General features: G+C 40.6%; 1 protein-coding gene and 1 long non-coding RNA gene across 11 annotated transcripts in view; one reads left to right on the top strand and one right to left on the bottom strand.

Moving 5' to 3' along the window:
• DOCK3 (dedicator of cytokinesis 3) overlaps positions 1-16,375 on the top strand; it is a 448,426-nt gene that overhangs the window by 250,610 nt on the left and 181,441 nt on the right. For all 10 annotated transcript variants that reach the window (XM_053296419.1, XM_053296418.1, XM_053296424.1 and 7 more), the window contains exons 23-24: positions 1,329-1,499; positions 14,590-14,782. In XM_053296419.1, coding sequence (XP_053152394.1) covers positions 1,329-1,499; positions 14,590-14,782 — 364 coding nt within the window. The remainder of the gene's footprint in view (positions 1-1,328; positions 1,500-14,589; positions 14,783-16,375) is intronic.
• Positions 1-16,375, bottom strand: part of LOC128345070 (uncharacterized) — a 62,028-nt gene that overhangs the window by 20,241 nt on the left and 25,412 nt on the right. Inside the window, exons 3-5 of the long non-coding RNA XR_008316252.1 lie at positions 13,518-13,619; positions 8,310-8,407; positions 5,853-5,955 (exon numbers count right to left, since the gene is read on the bottom strand). This is a non-coding gene — a long non-coding RNA (uncharacterized LOC128345070). The remainder of the gene's footprint in view (positions 1-5,852; positions 5,956-8,309; positions 8,408-13,517; positions 13,620-16,375) is intronic.

The following is a 16,375-nucleotide window of genomic DNA, read 5'->3' as shown; positions in this document are numbered from 1 at the left end:
ATAGGCCTCCATCATCTTTGGAGGCCTTCAAGAGAGTCATAAAGACCCATCTTTTCAGCCTGGCTTTAAATATTTAAGTGATTTTAATTGTTTTTAAATGAATTTTATGTTAATATTTTAACTGGTTTTATTTTTAATTGTTGACTGCCCTGAACCATTTTTGGGATGGGCAGTATAGAAATGAAATGAAATGAATACATTTTATTGGATTCACCGAAAGTGTTTGCAGTTCATCACAGTTTTATGTCACTCACAAACTGAATGTGTATTGTGGACTCTTTTGTCTAAAACATAATGAAAGCATTGTGCACTAGATTGGAGAGCTGCTGCAATCAGAGTAGAAAACAGTGGTGAAGATGGTCTGACTGGTCCGACTTAATATAAGGCAGCTTCATATGTAAACCTCTGCTCCAGGTGCACAGGGGCATAGCTGCAGTTTAATAAACGGGAGGATAAATGTTCCTGGTCTCCTGAAGGAACGGTGGGTGCTGACTAGGTGACAGATTGCTCTTTGCCCCCACCCCTTGTGCCTCTCTGAAGAAGGGAGGTGGGCCCTCTTTTTGACATAGGGCCCACTTCAACCTTGCTACGCCCCTGCAGGTGCATATTGGTGCCTACATCTGTCACCTTTGGCTTTCTAGTCTCCTATTGCAGATAGTAAATACACAGATTTATATCCTCTCTGAGCAGCAACCTGGAAGCACTTCTGAAAGATATGCAATAAGCTGATATACCATGTCACCATGATTTTCTGTTACATTTGACCCTGACTAGAGTATGCCAGAATCCCACATGCTCAAAGTAACTCCTGTATCCTTCATATACATGGAGACATTTTTGTAAGCACTTGCAGAAGATAAAATAGAAGACCTTTCATTAATATCCTAAATGACAACAGATTGATTTATTCCCAGCTACATTTACAGTTGATCTTTTATAAAGGCATTTTGTGGGCAGGGGAAACTAAATACTGAGTTACATTTACTTGACTGGCATTCAGTGAGGCATAGTGGTTAGAGTGTTGGACCAGGATGGAGGAGACCCATTCAGCCCTGAAACTCACTGAGTGATTCTGAGCCAGTCACATATCTCAGCCTAATCTACCTCACAGGGTTGTTGTGAGGATAAACGCTACCATGTACACTACTCTGGGCTCCATGGTGGAAGAGCAGGATATAAATGTAAAATTAAATAAAATGTGTTTCATATTTTTGGAAATGAAGAATCTAATTATTAACAACATACCTAATTTTTTCCTCTCTGGCTCTCTCTAAAGCTCCTTACTTTTCTTTTTCTTTGTTGCACTGATTCCTCTACTACTCCTTAAGGCCTTGGAATATCTTTTCAAGTTTATTGTACAGTCTCGGATCCTTTACTCCAGAGCAACTTGTGGAATGGAGGAAGAACAGTTCAGAGCCAGCATCCAAGAACTTTTTCAATCTATCAGATTTGTGCTCAGCTTGGACAGCAGAAGCTCAGAGACTCTAATCTTCACACAGGTTAGAAATATTCAAGCTTCAATTGAACTCCGCATGTGAAGGGGCAAATAATTTTGTACATTTGATTCTTGGGAGTGGTTTTCACTATTAATAACCTTACTTGCTTCCTATGCTGAGATACATAGTAGACCTGCATCAAAAGAACCATTAGCCTATTTTTTTAAGTAGTGGCAGGGGGAGCCAGTCATATATTGTATATCTTGGTTAAAATATTCTGTTTGCATTTCCTATAATGTTTCTATTTACCATTTTGTTGATAAGCATGTCCCAGAACTGACACAAAGGAAGTGTATTTGGTGATTACAAAGTTATGGATGACTGTTCCATGTTGATTTTCTGCATGATAGTAATTGTACATTAGAAAGTTGTTATACTGCATAATAATTATAAATTCTAAATCATAAAATCATCTTCCCTATAAACATCACTGTTAAAATTTGTTACAGACTATTGAATATTAGATTACAATAGCCTTACTCCCATCTAGTAGCACTTTACATTTCTGGCTACAGAAAATAAATGTTGGACGTCACCATTAATATTCATTCTCTTCAGGGGATGGAAGTTATCTAGAAGTAGGTTACTGCTCCAACTTGCATCAGAGGCAGGGCTATTCAAAGGACACTGAACGTATTCCCCTTCAGTAGGGGACTTAGTTTCACAATTTCAGGATGTAATGCAGCTGAATAAAAAACAGAACATGGGATTTTAAAAAACCATTATTTTTCTAACAGTAAATTATAAATAAATAGGTATATTAACCCTAAAAGCATACAGAGAAGATGAAACAGAAGGCCGGTTTAGATGGAGAGGAGAGCTGGTCTTGTGGTAGCAATCATGACTTGTCCCCATAGCTAAGCAGGGTCTGCCCTGGTTGCATCTGAATGGGAGACTTGATGTGTGAGCACTGCAAGATATTCCCGTCAGGGAATGAAGCCGCTCTGGGAAGAGCAGAAGGTTTCAAGTTCCCTCCCTGGCTTCTCCAAGATAGGGCTGAGAGAGATTCCTGCCTGCAACCTTGGAGAAGCCGCTGCCAGTCTGTGAAGACAATACTGAGCTAGATAGACCAATGGTCTGACTCAGTATATGGCAGTTTCCTATGTTCCTATGTTCCTATGTCATGCAGAACCACAGGTTTTTAAAAATGTAACCCAGGTTGCTTTTATCATCTGAACTATTTATGGCACTCTAACATAGATCTGAAACCTAGTTTTGACGTTGGCTTGTGTACCAAGGTTCAGCCAACATTTGTTCTATGTCGAAACGCACAGATGTAGTTAAAGGACTACCACTCAGAGATACCCTAGTCCAAACAAGCCATGAAACATGGCCGCCATAGGTTGTAGGTGCCTCTCACTACTGCTGGAATGAAGCCTCTCTGTCTGATTGCTTGATTGATTAAGTGCTGTCAAGTCGGTGTCTACTCTTAGCGACCACATAGATAGATTCTCTCCAGGATTATCTGTCTTCAACTTGGCCTTTAAGGTCTCTCAGTGGTGCATTCATTGCTGTTGTAATCGAGTCCATCCACCTTGCTACTGGTCGTCCTCTTCTTCTCTTTCCTTCAACTTTCCCCAGCATTATGGAGTTCTCAGGGGAGCTGGGTTTTCGCATAATGTGTCTGAAGTATTATAGTTTAAGCCTGGTCTATTCATTCATTCATTCATTCATTCTATTTCTATACTGGCCTTCCAAAAATGGCTCAAGGCAGTTTACACAGAGAAATAATAAATAAATAAGATGGAGTCCTGTCCCCAAAGGGCTCACAGTCTAAAGAGAAACATAAGATAGACACCAGCAACAGTCACTGGAGGTACTGTGCTGAGGGTGGATAGGGTCAGTTACTCTTCCCCTGCTAAATAAAGTTAATCGCCACGTTAAGAGGTGCCTCTTTGCCAAGTCAGCAGGGGTTTGAGATCAGTATGAAAACTCGAGTGAAAATTCTGGATTGATTTGTTCTGTGATGCATTTGTTTGTTTTCCTGGCTGTCCATGGTATCCTCAAAAAGACCATGGAGAAAATACCCTCTCCAGCACCAAAGTTCAAAAGCATCAATACTTTTTCTATCTTGCTTCTTCAGAGTCCAGCTTTCACATCCATAGAGTGTCATGGGAAAAACCATTGTCGGAACAATTCTAATCTTTGTAGGTATAGACACGTCACAGGCATCTAAATATCCTTTTCAAGGCCTCCATTGCAACCCTACCAAGTGCTAGTCTGTGGCATATTTCTTGACTCCTGGATCCTTTACTGTTGATAGTTGATCCTAAAAGGCAGAATCTATCCACCACTTCAGTGTCTTCATTATCAATTCTGAGGCTGATTGCTGTACCCATTGTCATTAGTTTAATCTGCTTTACATTTAATCGTAGTCCCATTTTTTTCACGGTGCTCCCTGACTTTCATTACTAGAACTTGCAGATCATCCGCATTCTCAGCTTATCGGAGTGGTATCAGCAGCATAGCGCAGGTTATTGATGTTTCTTCCTCCAACTTTAAAACCACACTCATGTTTTTCCAATCCAGCTTCCCTCAGTATATATTCAGCATATAAGTTGAATAAATAAAGAGAAAGTGAGGAGATTCTCACGATCAGCAAAATGCGGGTTAAGGGAGCCTAGCCTGCTTTTTGCTGTTCATCTGCTTCCATGGGAGCTGCGCAGCTCCTGGCAACAAACTCTCCTAATTCCCCCTCCCATTAGCTGAGGCTAGCGGAGCGAGCGCTCCACTAACCCCATCTTTTTGATTGTGTGTTGCTGTGCTGTGGCAACACACGAGGAGACCCCCGCCGGGAAGCTGAAACAAGCCTCCCAGCCCTGGGGGTCTCTCCTGGATGCCCTGCACACTCGCGCGGGACATCCTGGAACTTCTGGGGGCCGTGTGCCCCCTGATCCCCCACAGCCCCCGCTGGCTCCGTCATGGAGCCGGCAGTCATGTGGGCGGCCGATCCAGGGATTGTCTGTGGGGAGAGCGGGATAAGCCCGCTCTCCCTGCAAACCCTCTAAAGGCGGGTCTCGCTGATCGTGAGACACACCTCAGTATACAGCCTTGACTTACTCCTTTGCCGATCTGGAACCAGTCTGTTTCACCATGTCCTGTCTGGACTGTGGCTTCCTGTCCTGTGTATAGGTTTCTCATGAGAACAATGAGATGTTCTGGAACGGCCATTCTCCTCAGGACATTCCACAACTTGACATGGTCAGTGCAATCAAAGTATTTTCTGTAGTCAATAAAGCACATATTGACTTCTTTTTTGTATTCTTTGGCTTTCTCAGTTGTCCAGCATGCATCAGCAAAAATGTCTCTTGTTCCTCGGCCTTTTATGAAACCAGCTTGAACATCCGGCATTTCGCTTTCTACATAGGGCTCTAATCTGCGTTGGATGATCCTGAGCATTATTTTGCTACCGTGTGATATAGGGATATTGTGCAATGGTTTGCCCAATCTGTTATGACTCTTTTCTTTGGTATGGGTATGTAGACTGACCTCTTCCAATCTGTTGGCCATTGTGTCATTCTCCCAAATTTGCTGGCATAGTTTGGTTAGAGCCTTGACTGATTCTTCTTCTTTTGCTTGCCATATTTCTGTAGCTATTCCATCAATTCCTGTAGCCTTCCGACTTGGTCATGACCAGAGTGCTGATCTAATGTCTAGACTTCATCTCATGAACCTTCAACAGAATTGTCATTCAAAACTTCTTCACATGGACAAATTTGTTTAGATATCTCAGGTCCATTATTGGACGTACTCCACCACCACCACCACCCCTTTTGGGGATCTGGGAGTAGAATCCTTCCCACTTGTGTGCCCACTGCACCAGGACTATTGCCCCTTTCACTAACAATTCCTTTGCCTCCTCCAGCAGAGCCGGTGTAGCCCTTGTAAAGCATACACCGTTGAACACTGGCATTGCCTTGAGCCCTATGGCATAACCTGCAAATATTATCCTCAAGACTCCTGTATCAGGAATGGTGGCTTGCAACGCTAGACTTAAAAGATGTTTATTTTCACATTGGAATTTGGGAAGAGCACAGAAAATAAGCGCACAGAAAGTAGGCAACTCAGTTTACCAGTACATGGTTATGCCCTTTAGCCTCTGCACTTCCCTTCATGTATTTATAAATTCATGGTGGTGATTGTTGCACACCTTAGGAATTGCAATCTTCCCATTTCTGGACAATTGGCTTCTAGCATCCAGAAACAAAGAGTTGCATTATCAGATATCATATATGTTGCAACTATTCCAAGAACTGGGCATAGACGTGAACTGGGAAAAATCTCACCTAGAACCAGTGACAATGATAGCCTATATAGGAGCAATCCTAGACACTCAAGCAGGGAGGGCATACTTACCGCAGGAAATATTCCAATCCATCTGGGAACTAATCCAGCTTTTTACTGCGCAGCCTATTCAACAGGCTTAAAAGATTTAACACCTCCTGGGCCTGATGTCCTCCTGCAAAATGATGGTACACTATACTCGCTTGAAAATGAGAAAGTTACAACTATGGTTCCCTTTCGCTTTTTATCCAAATGTATACAGCCCACTGTGTAGACTCACTATCCCTCCAGAAATCATCCAATCATTTCATTGGTGGATAAGAACCTGTTTCAGGGTGTCCTATTACAAATGCAAATGCTTTCAGTATGTGTAACAACAGATGCTTCCATGATGGGATGGGGATGTCACTGCAACGGCAACATGGTACAATGGCAGTGGAGATATCACCAAAGACAGCGTCGTATCAGCTTCTTGGAGGGAGCTTTTATCTATCTGTCTATCTATCTATCTATCTATCTATCTAACTATCTGATTTCTATACTGCCCTTCCAAAAATGGCTCAGGGCGGTTTACATTAAAACAACACTAAAATCAATTAACTGTTAAAATCAAAAAATGTAAAAACAATATAAAACCATTATTAAAACAATTAAAACAGTTTTTAAAACCCTGGAAAACCAGGCCAAACCTTTACGGTTTAAAAACAGTTTGAAAACCTGGGAAGGCCAGGCCAAACAGATACAGTAAGTCTTAAGAGCTCTCCTGAAGGCCAATAATGAACTCAAATTGCGGATTTCTGTCAGGAGTGCATTCCACAGCCCAGGAGCAGCCACAGAGAAGGCCCACCTCTGAGTCGCCACCAGACGTGTTGGTGGCAACTGAAGACGGACCTTCTCAGATGACCTTAATGTGCGGTGGGGATCGTACCAAAGAAGGCGCTCTCTGAGATAACTCGGACCTAAGCTATTCAGGGCTTTAAAGGTAATAGCCAGCACTTTGTATTTTGCCCAGAAACATATCAGCAGCCAGTGCAGCTTTTTCAAAACGGGCATAGTATGGTCTCTCTGGATTGCCCCAATCGGGCTGCCGCATTTTGAACTAACTGAAGCTTCCGAACTACATACAAAGGCAGCCCCATGTAGAGCGCATTGCAATAGTCAAGCCGGGAGGTTACCAGCAGATGCACCACTGTGTTGAGGTTGTCCTCTTCAAGTAATGGACGCAGCTGCTGAATCAGCCGGAGCTGATAGAAAGCACTCCTGGCCATGGCCTCCACTTGAGATACCAGGTTGAGGCCTGGGCCCAGGAGTACTCCCAAGCTGCGTACCTGCTCCTTCCGGAGGAATACAACTGCATCCAGCATAGGAAGGTCTAACTCATCCATCAAATTCTGAGCTCCTACAATGAGCACCTCCATCTTGCTTGGATTCAGTTTCAATTTGTTATCCCTCATCCAGCCCATTACTGCCTGTAGGCAGGCATTTAGGTAATGAATACCATTTCCTGATGATGAAGATGAAAAGGACAAGAAGATTTGGGTGTCATCAGCATACTGATAACACCCAGCACCAAGTCTCCTGATGACCTCACCCAGCGGTTTCATGTAGATATTAAAAATCATTGGTGACAGAATGGAGCCGTGGGGGACTCCATATAACAGCTCCCGTTTTGAGGGTCAGCTGTCAAAAAGCTCCACCATCTGGAATCTACCCAAGAGATAGGAGCGAAGGCACTGCAAAGCAGTGCAAAGGGTGCTCTTACCCTTCCCCCACCGCATTCCCCCTGCCTTACTTGTGAGCTCATGCGCATGCACACTGGGCACTTCTAGTCCAACGTGCACCGGGGCAGCAAGGAGGTATACTGCCACCCCATGGAACCATTTTTAAACACAGCACTGGCGGGAAAACGCAGCTGGGTGGGTAAGAGCACCCTCCCTGCTCTTTAAAGATAACCCACCCACCCTGCCGTCGAACTGGCTGCTGCCAGTTCCATGTACATCCCTATTGACAACTCAGTGTTTGTTATCCTAAAAATGCCTAGATATAGCCAGATTTCTGTTAGGTTTAAATATATGGTGACTGCTAATAACTAAATTTAAAAACATTCAAATGTATGAAAGAGAGCACACTGAATGTCCTTAAATGCTAAACTTCGAGAAGCTGGAAGCAGACAAAAGAAACAGAGTGTTCATAATATTCTGCATTTTTACATATATCTGCTCCATGTGGCCAGTCTGCAGTCCTGAAAAGATGAAACCCTGGCTCACGAGTGATTGGTCAGTAGTGTTCTGGGTAAATATGTACTAGCAGGGTAAATATGTTGTTTCTTGGTGAATCCCAGGCACTTCACTCCAGCCAATGCCTGACATTTACCACAAGAAAGCATGAGAGATACTGATATTAGCTGTTACAAAAGGAAGGAATGGTTAGCCTATAGCCAAAATGTATTGGATAAGGGAGGTGGAGACATGAGAGACATTTCCAGCATTCAGAGTTTGAAGAATGGTGTTCTTCTCCCATCTTGCTTACCTTTGTGAGATGAATCCTTGCATCCCCAGTTGGGGCGGGGTGCAAGTTTTGATTGGTTGTTTGTATCTGAGTCCTGAGGCAGAGTGCCTGTAAGGTTTCTGAGAAGACAAATGTTAGCAAAGTGTTATTCAGGTATAAGTTTCGAAAGCAGAAGCTTATTTGTATCGAGTTTCCTTTTTTTACGAGATGTCCTTTCTTTGTAGCTGCCATCACCAAAGGCCCTCCTTGTGTGCACAATTTGAGATAGACCCATCCCATGCACTCTGACATTTGGATTATGTTCTCTCTGTCAGAAGTTTATATATATGCTGCAACTGGATGCAGAATTTGTTGGAATCCTATACTCGATTGTGACAGACAATGGAGTAGGTAGGGTGGGTGAAGTAGGAGGTGGTGGTCGTCGGTGGTTTGTTGTTGGGTTTTTGGAGGTGGGTGTTGTTTTTTGGCTCTCTATTAAGTTCAGTGGGTTCTCTTTTATTTCCACCTGTAAAGTTGGCATTCTGTGAGGTTGTTGTTGGGGGCATGTCCAAAGTCTAAATGGGGTATAGGATTTGGAGTAAATATGTCCTTCTTCATCCCATTTGCAACACAGCTATATCTCCATGTTGTTTTTGGCACTACACCAGTGGCATTTGTGTCAGCAGTGGAACTATATTGGCATAGCATGCTGCTTACATATCTGCACAGTTATAATGGCAGAGGCACATTTCTTGTTCACTAATGTAATAGGCCTTCTGCCACTCAAATAATATAATGGGCCTTCTGCCACTCAAATAGGATTTTTTTAAAATTATAGGATTTTGCTCTTAAGAACCTTTGATAACTGCCACTTTAGTCATATGTTTGAAGAGGGCCATTAAGAGAACCATAGCCAAGAACAGTCTAATATTACTATAGATTTTTAAAATGTTTTTCACATTTTAGATAGAATGTAGGGAAGGAATTAACCAGATAGGCAAAATTTATGTTCTCAGGTAAACAAGGTAAGGCCATTTTAAATTTGAATCTGACAGATTCAGACAGATCTATTTTCTCTTAAATCAGGACTCTAAAATATGGATAAATATCTTGGCAAAATGATTAAATAAAATAATACAGAACTATATTTCTTATGATGGGATTTATTAAGAATAATAAACTTTCTACAAATATATTTAAATTGATTAATATCCACGTTATACAATATGCAAAGAGCACACTAGTATTAGATGAGGAAAAACATTTGATCAAGTAGAGTGGGGATCTTCTTCAAAGCCTTGAGATGCTTGGGGCAATTTTTAGAATAATATGAGATCAATGTACACTCTACTGGAGAACTTGACAAGGGTGTCTATATTGCTGCTGCTATTTGCAGTATCAGTAGAACCCCTGGGTAGGGTTGTGCACGGACCATTTGGTGCAGTTCGATCCAAATTCGGTCAAACCAGTATGTGAACCAGTTCAATCAAGCTGATTGGCTGTGCTGGTTCTCAAACCAGCTGGTATGGAGCAGTTTACAATCGAACCACTCAAACCCACCCAGTTCACGGTGGGCCAGTTTGTGATCGAACCGGTTCTGCACATCCTTACTCTTGGGTTTAGCAATTATAACAAAAGTCATTTTGGAATTGAGTCAGATATTTTTAAGCTTAGTCTGTTTGTGGATGATATTGTATTACTAGACCCACCTATGTCTTTTAAAAAAATAGTTACTTAAAGTATTTAGAATGATCATGAGATGGAAAAATCAGTTTAACAAATTTGAAATGTATGAGACTAAATATAAATAGGAGACTTAAGGAACAGATCATAGCAGCTTGTTGAAAAACACTCCAGTTAGAAATATAAGAATTGGGATCACACAGAAGTTAGAATTTGCAGTTCGATTTAATCATACAAACCTCCTGCAAAAAGTCAAATTTTAAAAATTTCATAGCTGAGTGTGATATCCATGTTAAAAAAAATGTAATGCCCAGAGTATAATTTTTTATTTTAAAATATTTCTTTTCAAGTCTTTTGAATGATTAGTTAAAAGACCTACAGTAGTGTGTTAGTATGTTGTATAATATGAACCTTTGAAAGGAGGAGGGCTTACATTACCACAGTTAAAAGGATATTATCACATGACTACACTGAGACATTTTAAATTATGGTTTGATCATAAGAAATTATTCATATTGGATCAAGAGAAGGTCTAAACTGCTTTAAGACATCTTTTATGGTACTATAGTAAAATATATTTGGTGGTCATTAATTCTCATCCCCATATAAACACTTTGTATTCTGGAATAGATTCAGGAAAAATCTATTAGTCCACATTTGTCTCCTCTGACAATGATTTATTATAATGAAGAAATTAAGAATTGTGATTCATTACGAGATATGTAATTTTGGCTTTAATGGGTCCTATTTATAATGCAACATGATTAGATAGAGAAATAATGCACAAATTGCTCAATTTAATGTCATATCAAAACTATAACTGTTTCATTATTTTTCAGCATGCAATTGATGTATTATTAAGAAAATATTATTGTTTGTTTGTTGCAATTATACGGTATACGGCAGCGGTAGCCGATGAGAGTGGTGCCGGCTGGTAGCAAGAGGTACTTTAAAAAGTCATTACCAGCAATACTGCCAGCACCTGGAAGCTGCAGGGAGCAGAGTACCTCCCTGCAGCTTGCACCCTGCACACTGTAGGGCATGCTACGTGACGGGTGTCCCACCTATGATATTTACCTGGCCACCACGCATGTGCAGAGGCCAGATGTGTGCATAACTAGGCAGCTGCTGTGTGGGATACTGGGCATCACTGCTCCCCACAGCTTCTAGGTGCCAGCTGTATCGCCGGTAATGATTTTTAAAGACGCCTTTAAAAATTAAATTACATTAAATAGGAAAACAATTTTGGGAATAAGTGCCTGATATGACATGGATTTGGATTTGGGTCAATGTCCCACAAATAATTTACTGCATTAATCTAAAGGAAAGCTTTTGTAAAATTATGTTCAAGTGGTATCTTCATTTAGACAGTCAATGGTGTTTGGTATTCACTGGAGAAGTGAGAGGGTATGGAGATTGAATTGTATTTGTGGGAGATGTGGGAACAATGGTGCAGATCGGATTCTTGTTTATTGGGGCTATATTAAAATAATCTATTGGATATCAGTTCTGGGATCAGAAAGTATATATTGCCACTGGACCCAGTGGTTGTGTTTTGTGTTTGTAAAAAAATAATACAGAATTATTTGGAAATTATACATTTATGAACAGCTGTAAGGTTAGAAATATGCTTCAGTGGGGGGAAATCAAACTGACTGTATCTGAATGTATCTTGCATGTATAGGACTTGGTATGTATGATTAAACTTAATAATTTGATAAAAGTACAGAAAGGAAGACAGACTGCTTAAAAGTGGAGTCTGTTCTTTACTGCATGATAATGTTTGGCTGTCTGCTTTATTAGTGCTAATATAATGAGTAAAACAGATTATCCTACTGTTTGGATCATCATTGTTATATTGTTGTTATCATTTGAAACCTCTGACTGAAGCTCCTGCAGGTCATGTGATATAATGTATTATATATTTTGATTTAATGCATCAAAGCGAGTGATTTAAATTGTGTCCTGTAGATCCTGGAAATAAACAGAATGTGGGGAAGGAATAGTATGTGCTCTAAACTCATTATTTTCCATTTTTGTGGCCATAAGAAAAAGAAGGCACTTGATGGCATTGTTCTATGATCACTGATTGATTTTTTTTCATCACTGACACTTTTTGTCACTTGAGAAGATTATATATTCATAAAAGATAATCTGTTTAATACTTCAATAGTTTACCTTTTTGTTTCCTACTTGCCGCTATGTTGCCCCTTGACCCTAACTGCCCCATAGGCCCCTCAGCCTGGAGGACAGGTGAGCGGAGCTGGGACATGTGCCCCACAAAAATGTGGCGGTACTTCAAGGCCGTCGTTTAATTCTGTAAGTAATTAACCCCATGTCCTGCACAACCTTTCATCATGGATGTATCCAGTGACTGTTCTCCCCCTACCCAATCCATTTTCCTGCACATCAAATTTAAATACACTGCACACTTCAATGTTTGCAACTTAAGGATAACTTTTCAAAGCACTGAAAGTTAAATATAAGGGCCACTCAGCTGTCTGCATGTATCAGCTTGATTTTGAGAACCAGTGATTAGAGAGAATATATCAGAGTCCTCAGGCATTATCTTGCTGTCCAAAGAATGCTTAATATTGACATGGTCATGACAAGTGATTGTAAGAAAAAATGTTAAAGAATATTGGAAGACCAGAGAAGTTGGATTTTGGACATTCCTCATTTTAGGTAATAATGGAATATTTATGAGTCACAAGAACCAATAATGAAAGGGAATTAGATTTTGTACTGAAATAATTTCTTTTTACCTTGCATTCTGATTTTTTATGATGATGATATCAAACAGCAATTCATTCTCTCTAATTACAGGTCTTCTGGTGCCATAATTCCTAATACATGCATCACTGGAGATGTTGCACCAAAATAGAGTAGACCTAGTTTAGGTTTCTTGTACTGTATCTACGAATGATACATTTTATACAAGGCAAAAAAAGTTTGACATTATAGTGACTGCTTATTTTAGTTTTTAGTTGTTATCCTTTTTTGTTAATGGCTATGGAGTTTTTTATGTTGCTTATGAATTTAGATCATGTTGAAAACAATTAGAAATATATCATATAGAAATTATCAAACTTCAATATCTCAGCAAAATCTTCACCTCTCAGCTAAGCATGACAGGTCTTTTGCCAGCTTCTTGAAAGACCATAAAGATCTGATAAAGGGGGCCATAAAAATAGTCTCAGAAACATGCACAAAAAGCTGCTAATCTTTCTTGAAATCTTTATAATATTTCAGACACAATTTATGTTTTCTGCCATATTCCTAAATACTAGTTTTCCAAGATCCCTAGAGTTTGTTCATTTCATTTATATTCCGCTCTTTATCCAAGGAGGCCAGAGCTGTGTACATAGTTAAGTTTCTCCTCAAACCAAACCCTGTGAGTTTGGTTAGGCTGAGAGAAAAGTGACTGGCCCAGACTCACCAGCAAGTATCATGGCAAATGGGGATTTGAACTCGGTTCTCCCCAGTCCTAGTCTAACACTCTAACTGCTACACCGCGATAGTAACATTCCAAGCTGCTAATCAGTAGCTATTAAGCACTTAACTGACATCTGTGGATATTGTTCCAGTATATCATGTTGCAAGACGTTGTGGTAACCAAAAAAATAGTGCGATGAACTTAGGCTGTGTGTCTCAACTTCTTTTCCTCATCTGTGAAATGTAGATAATTGTAATTTACAAGGGCTTGTGAAAATGGATGAGGATTGCAAATTGTTTTCCATAATTAAAGTTCTATATAAACAATAAACAGTAATCATAAGTACAACCATTACTTCCGTAAACGTCCCCCATTTTAATAGTCTCAGCATAGCTCTTCTTGTTGCTGTTTTGTTTTATCAGTATAACTTGTGAAACTATGGTTTTGCTCTTGTATACGCCTAGTTTGAGATTGTAGATTAAATTGGTTAGGGAGACAATATCCTGAGGAAGGTGAGATGTGAAGTAAAAAGAAACATGTATATTCTGTATTTTAATTTAATTTCTTTCAGAATAACTATTTACAATTTTCTGGATCATACAGTATATATTCTATTGCCTCTTGGTTTTTCTTTTCCATAATTATATTTTCATTTGTTTGAAATGGGTATGTAGCACTTAGCAATAGCAATAGCACTTACATTTATATACCGCTCTATAGCCGAAACTCTCTAAGCGGTTTACAATGATTTAGCATATTGCCCCCAACATTCTGGGTACTCATTTTACCGACCTCGGAAGGATGGAAGGCTGAGTCAACCTTGAGCCCCTGGTCAGGATCGAACTTGTAACCTTCTGGTTACAGGGCGGCAGTTTTACCACTGCGCCACCAGGGGCTCTGCGCCACCAGGGGCTCTCTGTATGTAGATGTGGAAAGGATGAGATTTAAAGTAAGGTTGACACACCTGGTGGATAAGTAGGTTTTCTAAATCTAACTTAGTTGTCAAGTGGTTTTAAGATTCTAAAAGACACTGGTTGACATACTGACTAACATAGTGTGGGTGCACCAAAAAGATGCATCCATAGCTTTTCCTCCAGACTTGTGCTATCATTCCTTTTTGTGTTTCCCACAAGCCTCTGATGTTTTATTTCTTTTGCAGAACATACTTCTCAATGGTCTAATATGTCTTCATTTCCCTTCTAGGCTGCTCTATTGAATTCCTTCCCTGCGATTTTTGATGAGCTACTGCAGATGTTCACAGTACAGGAAGTAGCAGAATTTGTGAGAGGAACTCTTGGGAGCATGCCCAGTACAGTGCATATTGGACAATCTATGGATGTTGTTAAACTGCAGTCTATAGCACGTACTGTAGACAGTCGCTTGTTTTCTTTCTCAGGTAAGGCAGCATTATCCATCTTAACACTTCTACAACTGCTTGCTTTTTTATTGAAATGTTTTTATTCCATCTTTCCAGTGGATGTTGTCCAATAGTAGAACAGAACCAAAGTGACCAGAAAACAAACCAAATGTGTAAAAAAATAAAAAATCCTCCACTTTCTTAAAAGCTGCATTTTCATTGATGATATTTTCTCATTTTATGAGAATATGTTCACATTATAACTTTGTGATAGCATAGCAGAAAAATTGTAACAAATTGATATTGAAAATGTACAAAAATGTGTAACATTGTCAGTGTCAGTGTAACATACAAATAAGTTCATCTCAGATGATATGTCAGTGTAACATACTAATAAGTTCGTCTCAGAAGAATGCTGTTAATAAGAAGGTATATGTTTATCCAATCTGAGATGCTCAGATGTTTAGTGAGAAGTAACATTTTAAAAATTATATCATGGTTTTCCATGATAAGATACTGTAGCACCTATGCAGCATTCAGGTGCTTCCAGACTATTCACTGGCTATAGGAAGAAATATTTTGCAGTGCCAGTGGTGAAACAAGCCCACACTACAAGCAACAACCAGAACCATTGAGGTTCTTCTCATGACCACCCCGATCTGGTAGGACAGAGCAAGCCCAGGAAGGGTTGGTCGTGTGAAGCCCTGGAATCGCTCCCGATCCCACTGCTCTTTCCCAGGCAGCCCTGATTCACTTCCCAGCCTTAAAGTAAGACAGGATGACAAGCGTGTGCCTCCTATCTCACTTGCCAGTCATGTGGAGTTCCATGTTGCTGGCAGCTGTTCCTGGTCTGCTGGCAGCCATTTGAGTCATTGAGCCAGGGGAAGGAGCAGCCAGGCAGTGCAGAGCATTCCCAATGCACCATGCTGCTTGCACAGTGCATTGTGGGATACCTCTCGAGGCCTCAGCTGCCTTCCCCGCAATTGCCACTGGGCTTGCCAGTGCGCCACTCATGTGAGTATGTGGGTGGTGGAGCGCTGATTGGGCTCTGGTTGTCCAAGGGAAGACAGGTAGGCTCATGCCTTCCCCCTATCCCATCTCCTTGTGCTCATGTGGATGATGTCATCCTCATAGTCCAATAATTTAGGGGAAAATGAAAAAGCATTTCTTATATTTGGTGGTAGTTTGGTGGTTTGTTTTGGGCAGTCAAACTGTGATCTGAACCCATGGTTCAGCTCATGTTCTTTGCCTAACCATGGTCTTTGTGTGATGTCTGAATCCACAATCTATCTATCTATATTATTAATTCTCCAAGACGGGCCATGCGTGGGGACGTGGTAGAAAGGAGGTGATTGGCTGACAGAGTTTGCAAGCAGAAGCACCTGATTGGGCAGTGGGGATTCCATATGCAGATAGGGAGAAGGAGCCTGTGAGAGCAGAAGCACCATGGTGATTGGGCAGTGGGGATTCCCTATGCAGATAAGGAGGAGGAGCCTGTGATGGTTAAGGTCAGTTGGAATGCAACTGTTACTGGTCAGAAGATGTTATTGATTGTAGAGGAGAGGAATCTATATATTTAAAAGGATAGCAGGAAGGGTTCTGCAAAAAGATGGGTTGTGAGGGAGGAAAGAG

This window comes from Hemicordylus capensis, chromosome 2 (assembly GCF_027244095.1).
Source record: "Hemicordylus capensis ecotype Gifberg chromosome 2, rHemCap1.1.pri, whole genome shotgun sequence".
In the NCBI taxonomy this organism is placed as follows: domain Eukaryota; kingdom Metazoa; phylum Chordata; class Lepidosauria; order Squamata; family Cordylidae; genus Hemicordylus; species Hemicordylus capensis.
This window is presented reverse-complemented; position numbering and strand designations above follow the sequence as displayed.